The 18,511-nt window shown below is 47.2% G+C and overlaps 7 protein-coding genes across 7 annotated transcripts; 4 read left to right on the forward strand and 3 right to left on the reverse strand.

The window, feature by feature from the left end:
* Positions 1–1,265: 1,265 nt before the first annotated feature.
* Positions 1,266–3,259, reverse strand: F4812DRAFT_438897 (UV radiation resistance protein and autophagy-related subunit 14-domain-containing protein). Its single transcript, XM_047935034.1, has 2 exons — positions 2,408–3,259; positions 1,266–2,331 (listed from the first exon to the last, which is right to left on the reverse strand). The coding sequence occupies exons 1-2, from the start codon at positions 3,009–3,011 to the stop codon at positions 1,385–1,387; spliced, it is 1,551 nt and encodes a 516-aa protein (XP_047787791.1). The 5' UTR covers positions 3,012–3,259; the 3' UTR covers positions 1,266–1,384.
* A 195-nt stretch (positions 3,260–3,454) lies between these two features.
* Positions 3,455–4,755, forward strand: F4812DRAFT_438899 (uncharacterized protein). The gene is made up of 4 exons (XM_047935035.1): positions 3,455–4,137; positions 4,236–4,294; positions 4,354–4,418; positions 4,471–4,755. Exons 1-4 carry the CDS (start codon positions 3,721–3,723, stop codon positions 4,524–4,526), a joined length of 597 nt encoding a protein of 198 aa, XP_047787792.1. The 5' UTR covers positions 3,455–3,720; the 3' UTR covers positions 4,527–4,755.
* Positions 4,756–5,020: 265 nt separating this feature from the next.
* Positions 5,021–5,812, forward strand: F4812DRAFT_461787 (uncharacterized protein; the record flags this gene model as incomplete). Its single annotated transcript, XM_047937922.1, has 2 exons — positions 5,021–5,074; positions 5,144–5,812. 2 exons carry the CDS (start codon positions 5,021–5,023, stop codon positions 5,810–5,812), a joined length of 723 nt encoding a protein of 240 aa, XP_047787793.1.
* A 910-nt stretch (positions 5,813–6,722) lies between these two features.
* On the forward strand, positions 6,723–9,116 carry F4812DRAFT_124899 (Pkinase-domain-containing protein). The gene is made up of 7 exons (XM_047929492.1): positions 6,723–7,173; positions 7,297–7,338; positions 7,434–7,612; positions 7,719–7,913; positions 7,977–8,039; positions 8,210–8,566; positions 8,636–9,116. The coding sequence occupies exons 1-7, from the start codon at positions 7,101–7,103 to the stop codon at positions 8,744–8,746; spliced, it is 1,020 nt and encodes a 339-aa protein (XP_047787794.1). The 5' UTR covers positions 6,723–7,100; the 3' UTR covers positions 8,747–9,116.
* Positions 9,117–9,889: 773 nt separating this feature from the next.
* On the reverse strand, positions 9,890–13,549 carry F4812DRAFT_124901 (uncharacterized protein). Its single transcript, XM_047929493.1, has one exon. It carries the CDS (start codon positions 13,290–13,292, stop codon positions 10,296–10,298), a length of 2,997 nt encoding a protein of 998 aa, XP_047787795.1. The 5' UTR covers positions 13,293–13,549; the 3' UTR covers positions 9,890–10,295.
* A 35-nt stretch (positions 13,550–13,584) lies between these two features.
* F4812DRAFT_438904 (APG6-domain-containing protein) lies at positions 13,585–15,705 on the forward strand. Its single transcript, XM_047935036.1, has 2 exons — positions 13,585–13,910; positions 13,967–15,705. Exons 1-2 carry the CDS (start codon positions 13,826–13,828, stop codon positions 15,424–15,426), a joined length of 1,545 nt encoding a protein of 514 aa, XP_047787796.1. The 5' UTR covers positions 13,585–13,825; the 3' UTR covers positions 15,427–15,705.
* A 311-nt stretch (positions 15,706–16,016) lies between these two features.
* F4812DRAFT_461791 (uncharacterized protein) lies at positions 16,017–16,335 on the reverse strand (the record flags this gene model as incomplete). The annotated part of the gene is made up of 2 exons (XM_047937923.1): positions 16,017–16,115; positions 16,168–16,335. The coding sequence occupies 2 exons, from the start codon at positions 16,333–16,335 to the stop codon at positions 16,017–16,019; spliced, it is 267 nt and encodes an 88-aa protein (XP_047787797.1).
* Positions 16,336–18,511: the final 2,176 nt, after the last annotated feature.

Consider the following 18,511-nt stretch of genomic DNA (forward strand, 5'->3'; position numbering starts at 1 on the left):
ACCGAGGAAGCTGGAAGAATCACCAAATATCAAACAGCAACACGAGGAATTATCAGCACCGAGGAAATAGCTGAAAGAAAAAAAAATCGAGATCAACACGAAACCCCAGTACCGACACTGGGAAGAAATTAAGACCTAAGACGAAAAAAAGGGGTCACCAAGAATAACACGAGATCCCCAGCACCGAGAAAAGCCGGAAGAACAACCACCACCACCAAAGGGATACTAACCACCAGCAGGAAAAATTAACCAACAACAACCAGGACCGTACGGCCAAGATGTTTTTCGCATAGCTCGAAGTGGCAGGGAGGCGGATATCCGTTTCTCCCATACCACGAGAGTAAGAAGCAGACTTTCGGCCCAGAACAATGCTGCCGAGCAGCGAGCCCGACGCCTTAACTGTCGCGAGACCGGATCAGGGGTGGGAGCCCCCTACAATTCCGCGGCTCGCACAGGTGGCTGGCTACATTTCAACACAGGGCTCATAAGTCTTGTCTTTTTTTTTTTCTTTTTTTTTTCTATTTTTCTTGGTGGAGTTTTGTTGTTTGTCTGGAAGACATTTTGTTTTGAAACTGGAACTGGAACCGTAAACTGGAATTGAGATTGGGGTTGGTGGCAACTATTTTGTTTGTTTGTTTGGCGTTTACATGATTCTCTCTCGGGGATGGTGGAGGGGTAGAGAGATTTAGAGCACACATCACACGCACACACACACGCACACAACACATCTCTCATCGCGAAGAGCGGCAGCACTCACCCAGATTGAAATACGATGACGATGATGAGCTCACCCTGCGCAGTATCCCTCTTCCTTCGTGCTTTGATTGTGATATTCCTTGACTAACAGTGCTTCGCCTATCTAGGATCGGAATGACGGTTCTTACGGCTAGCTTGTTTCACACGCGATTCGGATGCGATATGGGAGGTAAGTTTATCCTTGTGTTAGGAGGCAGATTAGGTAGTTGTAGGAGGTGACATGTAAGTGATTTTCTACGACGCCTTATTACTCCCAGTTTAGAGCGTTACTGCTAATGACTATGGCCTTATTGGTGTGGAAAGGGGGACGGTAGAGAGGATGGTTTGGCTTCAGACTGAATACATACATACCTTAGGTACCTGTGTAACTAGCTAGATTGCAAATACAGAACCAACATTGAAGCCTGATAGCCACGGGCTCAATAAAAATTTACAAAGGGCAGACGTCCCGTTACGACTTATAATTATCTACTCTCCACGTAAGGTCAAGCTAAGAATAGGCATATGAATTCAAGAACGAACCGTGTACCACTTGTAATGTACACGGGGTGTATATTCTATTCAACACACCTACCCTCTCTATCTAGCGTCTATTCTAGAGAAAGGTAACCGAGGCTCAGAGGTCTATCTATCGAGGCTTTATCTTCGTCCAGCCACTGGTGCCCTTCTCCCTCTCGCGCTCTCTACCCGCGACAGCTCCATCAGGTATCCTAGTAGTATTATTATGATCGCCACTGCTACCGCTCCTAACGGTGTTGACGCTCATATAACTCTCGATGCCGAAGCGGTGGCCCGGAACACCCAGCTGGCCTGTATGCGATGCTCCGCCGACTAGAACGCCATCATCAAGCGCGTCGTCTGGTGTCCATGCGTCATCTTCTAGTAGCTCCCACTCTGGAACTGGGTTCTCACGCACTAGCTTAGCCTTCAGCCTGTCGACCATCTTGATCACGGTAGGCATCTTGAAGCTCCGGGCGAGCTCTGTACCTGCCGCGCTGCCGAGATAGGTGTGAGCTGTGCCGTGCGAGTACAGCCCCATGCGGGGAGCTGTTCTGCCGAGCTCGGCCGGGTTGTTACCGGTGGTGTGGGAAGCGGCCTCTGCGATATGTTGGGGGTTACGCTGCAGGGAGGAGTTGATGAGGAGGTTATATAAATTCCGTCCCACGCAGGAGAATTCCTCGAGGCTGTTGCTGTTATCGCCCATAGGTACGCCTTGCGTCCGGCAAAGCCAGACGATGTCGTACGCTAGCAGACAGACTGCCTCGAGGAAGGCATTGTATGCCAATGGGTCCTCTTTGCTAAGGAGTGACAGGGGCTTCTCGAGAAAAAGAGGTCGAGGATGTGGGACATGGGTGAACTGGCGATCACGTGGATCAGGGGGTATGAGGGATGTACCAGGAAATGGGACGTCGCCATGATGGTATGAAGATGTCAAGGAAAAGATAGTTGGCTTGGGATAGTCGTTGTGTGGTAGTGTAAATTCGGCGGGAAGACGAATAGATAAGTAGTGAGAGGTAAGCCATAATAGGTGGGCGATGTGCGCGAGAGAAGCTGAGATAAGCTCAGGTTGCGCGCCTATGCGAATATTAGATGCGGTTCAGCGACTACGAAATACCTATAGGTAGAAGTACCTATCGGTGAAAATACTTACTGTTCAGATTGTGTAAATCGACGATGTCGATGCCGCCGATCTTGTACTCGAACCGGACGGGATTCCCGCGACGTACGCGCTGCAGTCTATATAACTTGGCCACCTCCATACACAACGCAGTACGGTATTGAGTCATAGCATCGTACTCTCGATCCCACATATATTTGGACATCTTCGCGACCTTCTTAGTCTCCTCAAGCTCTCGGTTTCGCCGCGCGGAGATACCCTGAGCCGCGGTGGCAAGATCCGCCTTCTTACGGGCGATACTGGCTTTGCGCTCCTGTATCTCTTTCTTTGCAGCTTCAACCTCTTTACGGAGCTTATCTGCCATCGCTATGATCTGCTCGGTCCTCTCCTTAGCCTTACGTTCCTCGGATATACAGTTCTCTACGTAGGCTCGAGTAGACCGATCGTTTACGGGGTTTCTGGCACTCGCGTCGCTGTCTAACAGTAGCTTGGTGACTCGAGACTCGAGTTCTTCGGCCTCCATGAGGATCCGAGCGTTAGCTATTCGTCTCTCGTATAATTCATTTCTCGCATCGACCGCGCAGAAGAAGGGTAGCCTCGATGGGTGGTGCAACCGATGGCAGATATCGCAATTCATGGTGGGCGGGACTTTGTCGGGTTGGAATTAACGAAAAGAGACGCGCTTCTACGAATAGCAAGCGGCCGATTGAGGTAGTCCTATTACATTTGCGAGGTGAGAAACCTGCATATCGACTTGCCACAAAAAGGCTATATAATTACGGACAAGAAAGAGGCGATACGAAAAAGCATTAATCGAGAAAAGATATAAGAATGGCAAGATTAGAGAAGATGAGGGACGGAATGGCTGAAATGTTTCAATGTTCCTGTGACGTTGAGAGGTGCAGGGGTATGAGTCTTAGCGTGTACTACCTACATAGTACGTACAGTGTACACTAGGTAGCTACCTAAGGTACCTACTAACCTTACTTTAAAGTTTATCAGGCCTTATCAGTAACCTATCAGCCTATCAGTTTTCATCATAGTACATAGTAGGTATATATGCCAAGTCTTCCGAGTCTCGTTCAAATCAACTTGACTCTTGGGCAGCCACGCGTTTCCCTCTCATCGTCTTTCAGGTACATAATATGTAACAAAAAAAAAGGAAAAGAAAAAGAGTTCTCTTTACCTTGATATATCCTCGTATAAATCTAAAAAAAAGTGGGAGTTTAGAATTATCAGGTGATCAGTTTCTTTCACCTCAGCTGCCCTCTTCCATCCGCTTCTTAGTCGTGTCACGCGTCGTCTGTTCTCTACAGTAACAGATAGCTATAGCGAAAGCTAGCATCATGTCTACCACACCTAGATCATCATCACCGGTAAAGCAATCCCTTTCTCAGGATGAAGTAGCCGGTGATCAATCCATGATGGTAGAGCTACCAACTCATCTGGGTGACCAAACCGAACTTGTTGAGCCAGAGGAGGATGTCACAGTAAAACTGCATTCACAATCGCAGCCACAATCACCTCCACGGAAGGTTGACCAGGTTCAAGACATGTCTGCTCTGGCTAGAAATATAGACCGTCAGCGTCAAACACGGACACCCGACGCGCAAAAGCGACGGAGCAATAGGTCGGAAATGCAGAGTCCCGGCCATATCGTTGCATTTGACTGGGAAGACTTCGAGGATCGCTACGAGAAAGCCCTACAAGAGGCTGATGAGCAAGAGAAGCAGCTCTTGGAAGAGTTTGAAACTCTTGTCAAGGTAAGCCAAGTTACCTATGTTATGTTATAGTCATGGACGAATGAAGGACTCTTGCAGCATGTAAGGAACGTACTGGATTATCGCTAACTTTATACAAGTACTTCAACGTCTGGGCCTCGGCTTCGTCCGCCCACGATAATGAGAGAGCGGTGAAGAGGTCTGCCATCCTTTCTTTCATCACCTCCGCACGGGAATAGTATTAAACAATTAAAACAGGTTACAAACTCGCGAAAGACACGTTCGACTATCCGAGCAGGCACTCTTACAAAAGAAGCAGCATTGTAGGTATTGTCGCTCCCGATTCTTAGATGTCCGAGACTGACTATAAAGTAGTATCCGAAGTCGTGAAAGCTTTCCAGAGCGCTCTAGCACTTCTGAGATCAACTTGAGCCAATATATTGCATTTGATGATGTCCTAGGCTATGTCGGCGTTTGCATTCGATGTAGGTGAGGGTTACGACATGACGACTTTTACGACGCTTATGAATTAGTTATGATATCGCTTTGCTTTGTACTTGATTGTGTACATACAATTGCTTACTTTATAACATATGTAACTACCTACCTAGATATATATAGGTAGCTTTATGATTTAGGTATTTTATGATGTTTTCTCAACACTCCGTATGGTTAGGTACCTAGGTACATACGTGCCCAGGTGCAATGTGCATTGGCAGAGGTACCTAACCGTTTACACAGTGCTCAACCGACCAAACGCGACGCGGTTCATAGGTACCTGGCAAAGCGCGGTTATCGATAACGGACAATTTACTACCATGTAGCTACCTCCTACCTCCTACTCAACCCTTCCAACTTCTTTTTACTTCTCTTTCTCCGGCACCAAGCATTCGGCCACGACCAGCGATTTAGTTATTCTACTGCCATGTCTGCTACTCTCCAAGGCTCAGGCCACTTTCAAGTGCCAGAAGTTTCACAGGTATGCTTGACTTATTTGCTTCTTCATCGGTCCTTTTCTTCAATTGGCTAATGCTGACTTCCTAGGCAGGAGGATATAAGCTCATTTCACGACGCGCATTTCTCCTTTGCAGCTGTCGAGCTCTTCGATACCCAGTTTTTGCAACCAGAAAACACGCAAGATGATAATCAATACTACGAGGAATATGAAGAATACTACGAAGAAGAGGATGACGGCTTAGGCTATTATCCAGATGGCGTCAAGCGCACGCTCACTGATGAGCAAATCGCTATATTTCGGCATTCCGAAATTGAAGCCCTACGCCGCGCTAAGAGGAGAGCCGCTAAGCTCGGAGAAACTTCGATCGCGCCGTTGCAAGTTCACGAAGATGACTCTATATCTACTGGTGGCCCTAATCCCGACTCGATAGCGATAATATTGCCTACGATACCGGATGAGGGCCAAGAAGAACACAAGGGGAAAAGGGGCGATTTGCAAGATGGCAGCGAGGACGGAGAAATCGAAGAAGAAAAGCCTGCGCCTACAGAAGCTGAGATCAAGCGTCAGAAAAAACAACGGGCGAGAAAAAGGAAGCAGGAGCAACGCAAGTTCCAACCCGAGAAGAAGCCCGATCTACGAAAGAGGACGTGGGACGTAGTCGAGGCTGGTATGGACAGCTTGTACTACGACGACGAAACCGCTCAGGACACTACTGCCGCTCCTGCGGCGCAGAGACGAAGGATATCGTACGACGATTAAAGACTGCGGAAAGGAGAAGAGAAAAAGGAAAAGAGAAATGGATTATCCGTATAGCTCTACGGCACCTTATTCACGAGGCATCTACCTGATTCGTGGTGGATAAGTGGATAAGTGGTTGTTGGTACGTGGTTAGATGATGATAATGACTGGCTACCTAGGTTAGTGTTTTTTCATTCCCAAATTCCCTTTGTCTATTTCGTTTCCGTGATGAGAACCTTTGTATCGTCATCCTTAGTCTGAAAGTCCCGAGAGCTGCCTGAAGTTGGCTTCTGGCTGGCGGATGGTTGGCTTACCTAGACGGATGCATGTCGAATAAATAATCTTCTCTCTGAAAGCGTCGTTCATAAACGCTCTTTGCATATCCTCTATTTTTTTTCTTCTAGTATGTCTAACGTTCGCGCGCTAACCATCTATTTGGGTCTACAAGTTTTAGGTGGCATATCTAGTTTGAAGGGTCTGCAATCGCGAACAATGGAAGAAGGCATTGTTTGGGACATTGTCTACTACTATCTACCTGATAGGGGGGGTAGCTAGCCGAAGGGATACCTATCGGTACCTACTGACGACTTGTGCAAGATGGAGAAAAGCTGCTCATGTTAGGTTAGGTATAGGTTGATAAGGAGGTACATAAGTACATAATATTTACATCAGGTAGGTACCTCCTAAGGAGGACCTTAGGTAGAGTTTGCGGGAACACACAAAGAGTTTCTATGTTCTATTGGCACGAACTGGTTTAGGTGCTGTAATGCAGAAGAGATTAGGTACCTAGGTACTATGTAGGTAAGCAGCTTTCTCTAGGTCGTATATACCTAAGGTACCTTAGGTAGGTTAGGTAGGAGGTACATAGAATACCGCCTAGGTCCAGTACTACCTGTTATACGGTATAAAGTTTATTCTAGGTAGTAACTTACATACTGTATTAATCCAATCGGCTAACCCATTCGGCCAGGGTACTTTAGGTAGAGACTCCACAACTCCACCCTCCAGCTTTTCCAAAACGGTAGAACCTGGTTTATCACCATCCCACTTTCAAATCTCCCATCCCACCACCTACGTACCAAGACAAATTCGGGAACATTCATACTCTACAACCGCGCCATCGCGTGCCACGCTCCCGCTCCGGCCGCCATTTCGAGAGGGTCAAGGCGACGACGTCCAAATCCCGATACCGATATTTTTTTTTACCCGCCGCCATTCGTCTGTCCGTTTACCTCTTACGTTGTCCGTATCCGTAGCTATCTATACCTAGGTATCCGTATCCCGAAAAGGATACCTTACTTTGCCCATCATGGCGCGGGTTTACGCCGATGTAAACCAGAATATGCCTAGAAGCTATTGGGATTATGATAGTGTTAATATCAGTGAGTTCATTTTTTCGATATGGGAGGAATCCTTGTTATCTCCGTCCCAAATCAATATTTCATCACAACATCCCGTTATCCCGTTAGCAAACAGCGAAAGACTAACAACTTGGTTACTACTAGGCTGGGGAATCCTGGAAAATTACGAAGTCGTCCGTAAAATTGGTACGTAGTCATAGTCGTAGTACCACATCCCGTACCCTTCCAATATCGATATATACACATAGCCGAACAACCTCTAACCTTCTCACCGCGATCAGGCAGAGGAAAATACTCAGAGGTCTTCGAAGGCATCAACGTGATTAACTATCAGAAATGCGTCATCAAGGTCCTCAAGCCAGTTAAGAAGAAGAAGATTAAGAGGGAAATAAAAATTCTTCAGAACCTCTCGGGCGGTCCCAATATTGTCGCCCTCCTCGACGTTGTTAGAGACAGCCAAGTAAGCAGCCACCTTTTTTTTTTCTTTTTTCTCTCTTCTTCCCTTCTCAATCATGCCGAGCCGCGTTTTGACCGCTAACTCTCTTTCTCTCTTTCTCCCCTTATAGAGCAAGACGCCCTCTCTCATCTTTGAATACGTCAATAACACAGACTTCCGGAGCCTATACCCCAAGTTCAACGACATCGATGTCCGTTACTACATCTATGAATTGCTGAAGGCTCTCGACTACTGCCACAGCAAGGGTATTATGCACCGAGACGTGAAGCCTCATAACGTTATGATCGATCATGAGAACAGAAAGGTACTTTTATCATTATCTACCTCCCCTACTATAATTATTATTTTTTGCTCACGCGTTTTCTAGCTACGTCTTATCGATTGGGGTCTAGCTGAGTTCTATCATCCCGGAACCGAGTATAACGTGCGCGTAAGTTTTATCATGTAGTTCCCATACCCCCTTACCCATCGCTCCATGAGTGTTTTTTTCATATCAGTACATCTACATACAGTTATACTGTTGGTGTTTCAGCCAGTGGCATGATGCTCAAAGATGCTCAAAGATGCTCAAAATCAAGTCAATGCTAACGTTGCTCCTAGGTTGCATCCCGTTACTTCAAAGGGCCCGAACTTTTAGTTGATTTCCAGGAGTACGACTACAGTTTAGACATGTGGAGTCTAGGTGCTATGTTTGCCTCTATGATCTTTAGGAAGGAGCCCTTTTTCCACGGTAACAGCAACTCGGACCAGCTAGTCAAGATCGCGAAAGTCCTTGGTACTGATGATCTGTTTGACTATCTGGACAAGTACGAAATAGAGCTTGACCCTCAGTACGATGACATCTTGGGTCATTTCACCAAGAAGCCTTGGCATAGCTTTGTCAACACCGAAAATCAACGATTCGTGAGCAACGAGGCCATTGACTTCCTCGACAAACTTTTGCGATACGATCATCAGGTATGCATTGCTACTCGATTCTTGTTTGATAAGTTTTATGATTTTACCTATGTGCTAACGGATAAAAAGGAACGTCTTACTGCAAAAGAAGCTATGGCCCACCCCTATTTCGCCCCGATCCGGGACGAAGCTACTCTTAAAGAGTATCTTGGTGGTGCGACTGTTAGCTCAGAGTCTTAGGGCATACTGGCCTAGCCAACGTATTGCATGCCTAGTTCCAGCTCTTCTACGAATTCTTTAGATACCCGCGCCTATCCCCGCTCATCGTTCGATTGGTCTCGAGCTCCCCAACCATGACGAGTACGCACCTTCGCGTCTCGCGCAAATAGCATAGCCTTTCCTCCCGTATGCTAAGCTGCACGCCGCCGAAATTAGGTAGAAGTTTTTAGTTAGGGGTAAAATTCCACGGAAAGGCCTAACACGATACGTTAAACCGCCTTGTCAAACCCATCTTCGAGGCGGCAACATTTTCACATGGCATACCGATAAGAAAAGCAATGAATTAATACGAGGTTTTTTTATTTCTTATCTTTCTTTTTTTACCACTTTACCACGACTGCGTAAATCCGTTTTTTTTCCCTTTCCGCTCATTATTTATTCCGTGAGATTGCTCCCAATGCCCCGTGGTCCGATGTTGGAAGCGTGATGGATCGGAACATGGATTAGATGAACCTGTCTTAGCTGGACCTTTTTGGCGTCCTTGGGATTTTCTGGCTCGGTAAAGGGGGAGGGTTGAGATGGGCAGCGTTTGTTTTTTTGTTGGTTTTAGGAGGTGACTTAGGAGGAGGCATCAGTATAAGAGATGTTTTGTTTTAACCCCTTCCCCCCTTTTCTTTTTCTTACTGTTTTCCATTCCTCGTGGCGATCAGGTGTGGGGTATTCGGCAAGATTGCTATCACTAGGTACTACTACGACTACTACTATGGCTTACGAGGTGCTAGGTATAAGACAAGGCTACCGAGGTTAGTATGGCAGGCAAGCATGGGAAGGGAAATATTAGCAGAGTAACTGTAGTAGCGTACGCGAATAGACGGATAAGACGAGTTTGATTGATAAATGTTGTCGCTACTTATAAGTGGTTTTTTTTCTTCTTTTCGTATGGATGTGAGAATGGTTGCTTTTTCTCTGTAAAGATTCATTTATGTCTTAAGATTGTATGCTTTATTGACCATGTTCGTACTTGGTTTTGGGAGGGAGTTTTTGAGAAAAGGAAATCCTATTGTTTTTTTTGTTTTTGTTTTTTCTGATTTTGATATATTCGGTATATTAACAGGTAGCTCGGTTGGTTTACCGTTTGCCAGTGTTGAGGTTTTTAGTTGTGAGCCGTACTACTTCGTAGGTTAGGTACCTCCTTTTATATCGTATATGATCATGACTACAATGTACTAACTACCTCATATCACAGCGAAGATGAAGTCTAGTAGGTACCAGGTATATGTTATACCTGTAGTCTTGTTATTACTGGCTTACCTAGGTTGGGTAGCTATGCCCATACTCTAATTCTAGGCGAAGCCACCAGCTCCCTTCAGCTAACTAGCTAGCTAGCTATGTAGGTTTCCTAGCTATATATATATATAAGGTATATAGCACCTAATATACTTCTGTTCCATCTCTTATCATTATCACCACCGACCCATCTCAAAAGCCAGGTTTATCTACCTCACATACCTAACCTAGGTACCTATATCCGACCCCATCGTTCCAATCACCCTCCCGTAGTCTATGTGCCTTATTTGCAGCACGTAAAGCAGAAATCGCGATCACACACGAACCCGTCCTCGCCACACCTCCGCGTCTCGCCGCCACCACCGGACGTACCGCGCACAGGACTACTACCACTACTCCTCATCACGACGCTCGGGCTCATGGCTCTACTCCCCCCTCCACCTCCTATCTTCTTCGCTCTCCTAGACGGCGAAGAAGCGAGGAAACCGACGCTATCTACGTTTACCACTGTGCGCGCGAGAGGCGAGCTCTGCGCCACGGGGCTGCTGGCCACTGCGAATGTGCGCTTCGTGCCGCGGAACGCGCGGGAGTCGGTGGCGGGGGGTAAGGTTGGGTGTTTGCTCGTGCGGTGGTGAGGGGTAGTAGTAATAGTAGTCGTATTGTTGGAGCCGATGAGGAAGCCGTGGCGACGGTCGGGTTTACGCGGCGATGAGGAGTTTGAATGTTTATGGTGACGGTGATGGTGACGAGAAGTCATGGTACGGTCATGTTCAGGGATGAAAAATGGGCTTGTAGGGACGCTCGATGAGAGAATGCTTAACTCGTCGTCGTCCTGGGTTGGGTCGTTAGGAATAAGGGATGTTAGGGCGAATCTTTTCCTAGAGGAAGGTGTACGATGGGTGCTGTTTGGGCTTTGGACGGTTGCTGACATTCTGCTACGTTTCTTTGGCGTACTGGGAGCTAATGTTTTGGATGTGGCTTTCTTAGCTGGAGAAGGACGTTTCTTCGGCGGGTTTGGAAGATCTATTGGTTCGACTTCGTTGCCTTGTTCACTTTGGATAGCTACGGGTCGCAAGACTAACTGAGACGTCTCAGCGGAAGGACTTAATTGTGGTAGAGGCGGTATCTCTGGTTCTTGTGCAACTGGAGGTTCAACTTCTCCCTCTTTAAGAGAGTCCGGTAGGTCTGGACCTTGTTCCACGATATCTGGTTGGGCCGTAGCATGCTCAAGAAGGGGTTCCAATTCCATAGTAGGTGAGGCGGAGGGTGGCATAGCTCCTAGTTCTTGGACAGGATCGGGTAACTGGTTAATGGTCTCCTCAGGCTTAATTGTTGCAGGGGGAATCGGGGTTAGTTCATGAGAATTACCCCGCGCGGGATTAATTTCCAGGACTTCTTGGGAGGCGTCCTGAATCTCACTGTGCATGAGATCATATAATGCAGGATCTACACACTTTGCATCTTTCAAGCCACCATCCTCTAAGTTGATTCCTCGATCGGTCTGGTCCAAATCCGGTAGGCTATCGAGTAGTTTCGGCTCATTCAAAAGGCTACTAGGCGATGCAGGCTCGCTATCCGGCGGTGTTTTGCTAACTGTTGGTATTCCCGTCGCTAACGTGCTGGCCTCATGGTTTGAAAACAGGAAATCTGTCTCTCCAGAATTATCAATGCTAGAATGGAGATTGCCTATCTCAGCCTCGTATATCATATTCCCGGTTATCATAATCTCCTGATCATTTATATCTTCGTGATCCACCGGTAGCTCGTCACCATGGCTTTCTTCATTCGGGGTAGGAATACCAGCCTGATTGACAGGCTCTTTGTCGTTTAATTCTTTGAGCTCTTCGCCTACTATAGGCTGGGTGACCTCTACATGCTGAGTAGCCTCAGACTCTGCATGATCTATATATTCATCTACTTTTGGAGCTGACGAATCAGAAGTTTCTAAGACCACATCTTCGGGGGGATTTGATGGATTGACTGTCGTTGGGCTTTGATGACTTTTGGGCTCACGACTTCGGGTTGACTTCTCAAAAACATCGGCAGGTCCCCTCGCCCGAATTAAAATCTCGATTCGGCTTAGCCTTTCAGCTGCCTGCCCAATTATAGCGAAGTCTTCCTCTAGCAAAGGTGGTGGCGATATTATCTCTTTCGGAGAATATGACTGCTCTGCGGACACGGCTGCCTTTCTCGGTCGTCGACGATGTGGCTTCTGATGGATGTGTGAACCCTTTTCAGTTGCATTCACGGAGTGTACCTCCGTTTCCTTCTGGTCCGTTCGCTTTAGCTTCTTAATTACTGATGTCAATGGGGAGGATTTGCTCCTTTCGATAGTCGTAATCTCAGTGGTATCCTGTGTAGTGTTTCCTGACAAGATATCGTCCTCTTCGGAATCATTAGTAGCCGGCGTCGGACGAGGCAAGACTTTCTGTTTCGTTGTCTTTGCATGAGGAAAATTCTTCGGTACTTGTTGCTGAAAGGGAGGACCGAGGAAAGCATTATGATAGCTCCCTGGGCCCCCTGAGCCCCCTGGCACCATCGACGGTCCATATCCAAGTGGATGGTGATATCCCATAGGTTGGCCCATGAACCCAAATCTATCCTGATAGAAGGTAGGTAATGGGAGCTCTGGGGTTTGCCAAAGCGGGTCGACAGAACTGCTACCGATCATGGGGGGGCCGAACATAAACGGATCAGAGAGGCCGAATGAATGCAATTGCATGCCAGGATATGGCAGTGGATAATTGAATCCACCAGGCATAGGAGGTTGACTGAGTCCTGCGTATGGATCTGGAGAAGGACTGTGTATTGGACCATGTATTGGACCATGTAGTGGTGGCATAGTTGGTGGTATAGTTGTTGACAAAGATTGATGTCCAAAGCCTTCTACCAGCTGGTCTTCTTTTCCTTTGGCAACTTCGGCAACTTTGGCAGCTCCTTCTTCGTCGCTTAACACGGAACCTTCCCGATTACGATCCTTCTCATCTTCCAGGGATAAGAGGTGTCCATTATCGACGATCACCTCCCCAGTCTCAAGGTCAATCTCATCACCGATGCCAGTGAAATCCCTCTCATATTTTTCAAAGATACGCTCAAAGGCCGACTTTAGTCTCGTTGCCGCTTTGGCCCTTTTCTTATCCAATTGGTAAAGAGGGTCTTGCCTGGCATTAAACTGGGTAGGGCTCATAGAAAGCTCATCTATGTTCCCATCATCGTCATCATCGTCATCATTATCATAAGGGGCTTGCCCAAGCTTCGATCTCTTCGAAGGAGGTTCCATGATTTCCCGTTATGTTGCCATGGTTTCAATGGCTTTTTGTAAGTATCGAAATAAATTCCGACGGCCGAGATTTAATTACTTAGAATTTATGCGAGGTGGAATAAGAAGATGAAAAAGTATCATGAAAAAAAGGGTGTATAATTCGAGATTCGTAAATTGTAACTGCTTTGATTGAACGCGTCTATGAATGTGGATAAGCGCGTCCGTATCTTATCAGACAATCCGACAATGCAATGAGTTTCCCTACGCGCCTAAATGACTTAGGTACTCCACAAGTACCAAATACCGAAGAGTTTCTCAGCTACAAGCCTAAAATCACCCCTAAAAACAGCAGTAACAGCCTGATTAGGTACCTACATTACTTAGCGCTGCAGGTACCTGTGTGATCAGCTGATGACGTATGTACCAAGCATACCTGGCACCTAGCTATCAAATGCACGGCCGCTATCAAAACTTACTTCTTCTTCTTCTTGCACATACCACAAAGTTAACCGGACCAGCATGGAATTGAGGAAGGGCATCCTAAACTCGCCATGTATTGCCAAAAGTGTCGCACCCCGCTCAAGCTAGACGGGTCGTTAGCAGACCTAAACCCAGCTGCATTTGATCTACTCATCGGTCTGGTATTCCGCCCTAAAGCGGCTGTCGCATAGCAACTAACCATCATTTCGCAGCTACATCCTCTCAGCAGAATCCGAAGCGATCGCCTTCTTCGCGATTAACCTACCCGAACGACGCCGAACGGAGAGCCCTATATGATAAAGTATCCAGAGATGCTGGCCCGGCAACGTTCAAAAGAAATAGCAGCGGCTTGCGTAGCGATGGCCACCCTCGCGATAGCTCCGCCATGTCCTTCGTCCTCCTCACAGAATCACAAGTCGCACCACCAAGGCTTACGCCTCCCGTAGAGTCACAGAGTCCGAGACAGCAACGTCGAGCGTCAACGTCCAGCGGCCAACAACGTAATGACGGAAAGCGACCAGCGCAACCCCACGAAGCCGAGCGGGTCAATAAGCTTTTTGAAATACTATCCGCGCGCTCGGATGTAGACCATCCCGTCTGCGTCGAATGTACGGAGATGTTGGTAGACGGGCTCCAGAAGAAACTAGAATCCACGGCGCGGGAACGCGATGCTTACGCGGCCTTCCTCAAGCAAGTCCAAGCCGACGTGCCCAGCGAAGAGGACATTGCGGAATCGGAAAAGGCGGTAGAAAAAGCCCGGAAGGAGGAGGAGGAATCGATGAAGCAGCTGTTGGCGCTGGAGAAGGAAAAGGCGGCTCTCGACCTCGAAATAGCAGCCCTCGAGGACGAGTCGCAAGCACTGGATGCCGAAGAGGAGCAGTTCTGGCGGGAGCGCAACGCCTTTGCGGTGAAGCTCGCCGAGTTCCAGAACGAGCGAGACAGCATCAACTCCAAATTCGACCACGACTCTCAACTTCTTACGAAGCTCCAGCGAGCAAACGTCTACAACGACACATTCTCGATACACCACGACGGTCACTTCGCAACGATCAACGGGTTACGGCTCGGCAGGCTATCGTCCAAGCCCGTCGACTGGCCAGAGATCAACGCTGCTTGGGGCCAAGCACTGCTATTAGTCGTCACCGTTGCCGAGAAGCTGGGCTATAAATTCGACGGGTACGAACCCTTACCGATGGGTTCGACATCCAAGATCATCCGCTACGAGTACCCGTCCCCCTCCGCCAGTCGCCTCGGCGGACATCGCAGCGGACCCCCTCCGGCCCCCAAGAAAACCGTGCTGGACCTATTTTCCTCGGGCGATCTGCCCCTGCAAATGCTATGGAACCGGAAGTTCGACCAGGGGATGGTAGCCTTCCTGGAGCTCGTGCGACAGCTCGGGGCGTTCGTCCACCAGCAGACGAAGGAGAGCAGCGGCGGCGGCGGAAGTGGCGGCAGTGGTGGCGGCAGGGGCGAGTACGCGGCTAATCCGCTCGCGCTCCCGTACAAGATCGAGGGAGACAAGATCGGGGACGATCGGATAGGCCACTTTAGCATTAAGTTGGGCATGAACAACGACGAGAGCTGGACGAAGGCGTGCAAGTTCGCGCTGACGTGTTGCAAATTTCTGATCGCGCACGCGAGCAACGTGAGTCATGTAGCGAACGGACGTTGAGTTATTACCTAGTGGGTGCCTTGTTTGTTTTTGTAACGAGTTAGAAAGGGCGGTGTCCGGCGTTGATACCTAGGACGGATTTATACCGCTATCATGGCTAGGGTAAGATTAACATTAGGTTATTAGAGAGTATGTTATATTAGTTCCTAGATATCCGATGTACACCTTTTTTGAGGGCGCCATCCTTGTGTAGATCTATATTAGGTTAGGAGGTAGTTATTATTATTATACCTACTCCAGCGGTTAAACTAACATGAATGATACTATTTGCCAGATGTGCTCGTTGATGGATGTCATATACAGAGCGAATGTCAGGGCCTATTAAAACTAGGTAAACTGTATCTACTGGTTGTACGTGACACAAGCGCGGCATACTGCTATATTATTCATGCTTTGGACATTTCTGGTCTTGATGTGATTGATCTTGTAGTTGTCTTGATAAAGGTCTTGGTTCAAAGGACCGTTACTAGTACTAATTCTCCCTCCCTTTCGTTGGGGACCTAAATAAGTACCTACCTATCATATTAAGCTTTGCTTATGCTATCAAGCATCAGGCTTGATCTCATCTCCTTATCTCCTTAGCTCACTCCTCACAGGTAGCCGACGGCGTAGATGGCGTAGATGGCGTAGATGGCGTAGATGGCGTAGATGGCGGATTGTGAGGATAGGATGCAGCAGGTACGAAGGATCTTCGGATCTATCAGATCTTTTTATACTCTCGATTAGAGTTTACTAGTATACATCCCATCCTTTGTACTGCATCCTATCCTGACACGGGTAGCCTGTAGTTGACGAAGTGAGCACCGGGAGTGGTTGTCCACCACTATCCATTTTCTCCTTAACTTCGTCGTACCCAGGAATGAGACCAATCCATCCAGCTTGAGGGGGAATAGCTTCGGCCCAGGCCATGGCTGAATTTGTGGTATCGATGGCGGCCAAGTAGCATACGTTGTAATAGACGTTAAGTTAGGTAACGTCATGAGTAATATAAATGTAAGGTGCGCACGCAAAGCACGACGTGCACCGAGGTCTTATAAAAGAGGATTTATTGTCCAGTCAAGGTCGTTGCGAAACCAGGGCGGTAACGCAGTCGCCAGATCCAGAGCCCGTCTTTAACAAGCATGTATATGGCTGTTTTCAATCGGACCATTTATATCGGAAGGACGTAGCCTAAAGGTTGTCTCGCGCGATGTCATATCTGGGTTCGTAATACAGAAACACATCACAGAATTAATCAGACAGTGATCCCCGTGATGATGTTTACAATATAACGTTTGGCTCATATGGTTGTGCTGGTTGTCCGTCAAAGGCTAGACCGTAGACACGGTTCGCATAGCTCTGGTATGCACCTCGATGTCTGTTAATCTAGTCAGTTTTCATATATTCATGTCTCATCCTTTCCCTCGTAACCGTTCAACGTCAAGAATAATATCAAAGGGGGTGGTTGTGTTGAGATAGGTATAGGATATATTCGTACTTACCTTATTCGATCGTTGTGCGTATTTCCTAATAGGTAATATTCTGATATGATTCTTTATGATGTTAGGTAGATATACTCTTGATGGTTGGGGGGTGGTTATGTTGAACTAGGTATGGGTTCGAAAGATAGCGAAGTTAGTCCAACAGTGCCCTCGTTCCCCCGTTGTGGCGTGTTGACAGATGTATAGACTTTGGGATACGCTTGGGTATAGTCAATAGAGCGAATAATTTATAGTGGTTAATACTGATAATAATCGTCAATTAAAGTAGAGTAAACAGAGTGGAATAGAGTAGAGTATTGAAAGTGTTAATTATGGAGTGTTGAATTCGAACTTGTCATGGTTGAAAGGTCAGGAGGTACTTAATGACACCTATGTACCTAAGGCAGGTACGACTGCCGTAGTTTACTTTTCAAGGAAATTAAGTCGGTGCCAATTCTGCCTTAGGTAGATCGTTGCTGCCTCATATCGTCATTATTGGGGGTAAGTACCTTAGCAGTGGGTTGTATGAAGAAGTTACTCCTTGCTCATCTCTTGCTAAGGCTGCTGCATCCCATCTTCATTTCATCTTCTCTTCCTTTTCTCCCATAAACCCATCCCTTACGCTTCTCCTTATTCGCCAACTCCCGATTCAACCTCTACAAGCATACCTACCTACCCTCCCACAAATTCACAGCAATCCTTCCTTAAACTCAGGACATACGACAATACATTAAATACGCCTCGACTTTTCAAAGCTTTTTTTTTGGCATTATTTATTACATATCTTACGGTCCTTGGTGTTTTCCATGCTTATACTAGGAACAACTTTACAAGACAACACGTTGAACAATTCTTTACGTGGCAAATATGCCACACTTTTCACTCCTCAATCAGCAAACCAACCAACCCAACATGTCGAAAGACTTCTTCTATTATTACAAAAGTTCTCTTGCCCTACAACGCGAACTTGGGATATTTCTTCAAGCACAAACTTATGGGGTACGGATCTGACAGATCTTCTCTTTCACCCGTCCCCTTTCAAGGCCATCTCTCGTCTCACGTCTACCCTCGCCATGGATCAGAGTTCGGAGAGCCCCATCGCCATATATGAGCGCTGTGGAAAGCTGTTTGTGTTTTGTTCCGCACCCAACTGTTTTTAGCTAATCTATCCGACCTCGACGTCCCTCACCGCCCACCTTAGACTTTATTATCCAAAGTTTTCGTAGGCATCTATTAACAATATAATTACAAAAGCCTCACAGCTAGGAGTGTTATTGGATCCCGCTTCATCTCTCCATTTTATGACGTGGCTGATTAACTTGGTGACATTTGACTCCCCCATTGAACCATTCTCACACCTGCCCAATTCAACTTCATTCTACTCGAAATAATGGTCTACCATTTGGTAGCTTCACTCCATTGGGAGTCTTATTTCAATCCCTACCCGCCTAGACTTCTCAATGACTACCCACCACACACCTCATCTCACAACCATAACGACACTCCATCGTCCGGGTGGAGCCCTCGGCGGCCCTTGGAATGACAGTATCTACCGACTATTGACAAAGTACGTTTTTTTTTCTATTGTTAATCTGCCACGTGCATGTTTAAGGAACAGCTGACTG

Source organism: Daldinia caldariorum (assembly GCF_022478825.1).
Source record: "Daldinia caldariorum strain CBS 122874 unplaced genomic scaffold F4812scaffold_15, whole genome shotgun sequence".
NCBI classification, from domain to species: domain Eukaryota; kingdom Fungi; phylum Ascomycota; class Sordariomycetes; order Xylariales; family Hypoxylaceae; genus Daldinia; species Daldinia caldariorum.

Bases quoted from the DNA above. Each gene is read 5' to 3' on its own strand.
- F4812DRAFT_438897 (XM_047935034.1), bottom strand. From the start codon at position 3,011: ATGAATTGCGATATCTGCCATCGGTTGCACCACCCATCGAGGCTACCC. The intron at 2,332-2,407 runs GTAAGTATTTTC...ATATTCGCATAG, and splicing joins CGATTTACACAATCTGAACA to GCGCGCAACCTGAGCTTATC.
- F4812DRAFT_438899 (XM_047935035.1), top strand. From the start codon at position 3,721: ATGTCTACCACACCTAGATCATCATCACCGGTAAAGCAATCCCTTTCT. The intron at 4,138-4,235 runs GTAAGCCAAGTT...ACTTTATACAAG, and splicing joins AGTTTGAAACTCTTGTCAAG to TACTTCAACGTCTGGGCCTC. The intron at 4,419-4,470 runs GTAGGTATTGTC...ACTATAAAGTAG, and splicing joins CTTACAAAAGAAGCAGCATT to TATCCGAAGTCGTGAAAGCT.
- F4812DRAFT_438904 (XM_047935036.1), top strand. From the start codon at position 13,826: ATGTATTGCCAAAAGTGTCGCACCCCGCTCAAGCTAGACGGGTCGTTA. The intron at 13,911-13,966 runs GTCTGGTATTCC...ATCATTTCGCAG, and splicing joins TGCATTTGATCTACTCATCG to CTACATCCTCTCAGCAGAAT.
- F4812DRAFT_124901 (XM_047929493.1), bottom strand. From the start codon at position 13,292: ATGGAACCTCCTTCGAAGAGATCGAAGCTTGGGCAAGCCCCTTATGAT.
- F4812DRAFT_124899 (XM_047929492.1), top strand. From the start codon at position 7,101: ATGGCGCGGGTTTACGCCGATGTAAACCAGAATATGCCTAGAAGCTAT. The intron at 7,339-7,433 runs GTACGTAGTCAT...CACCGCGATCAG, and splicing joins CGAAGTCGTCCGTAAAATTG to GCAGAGGAAAATACTCAGAG. The intron at 8,567-8,635 runs GTATGCATTGCT...ACGGATAAAAAG, and splicing joins TTTTGCGATACGATCATCAG to GAACGTCTTACTGCAAAAGA.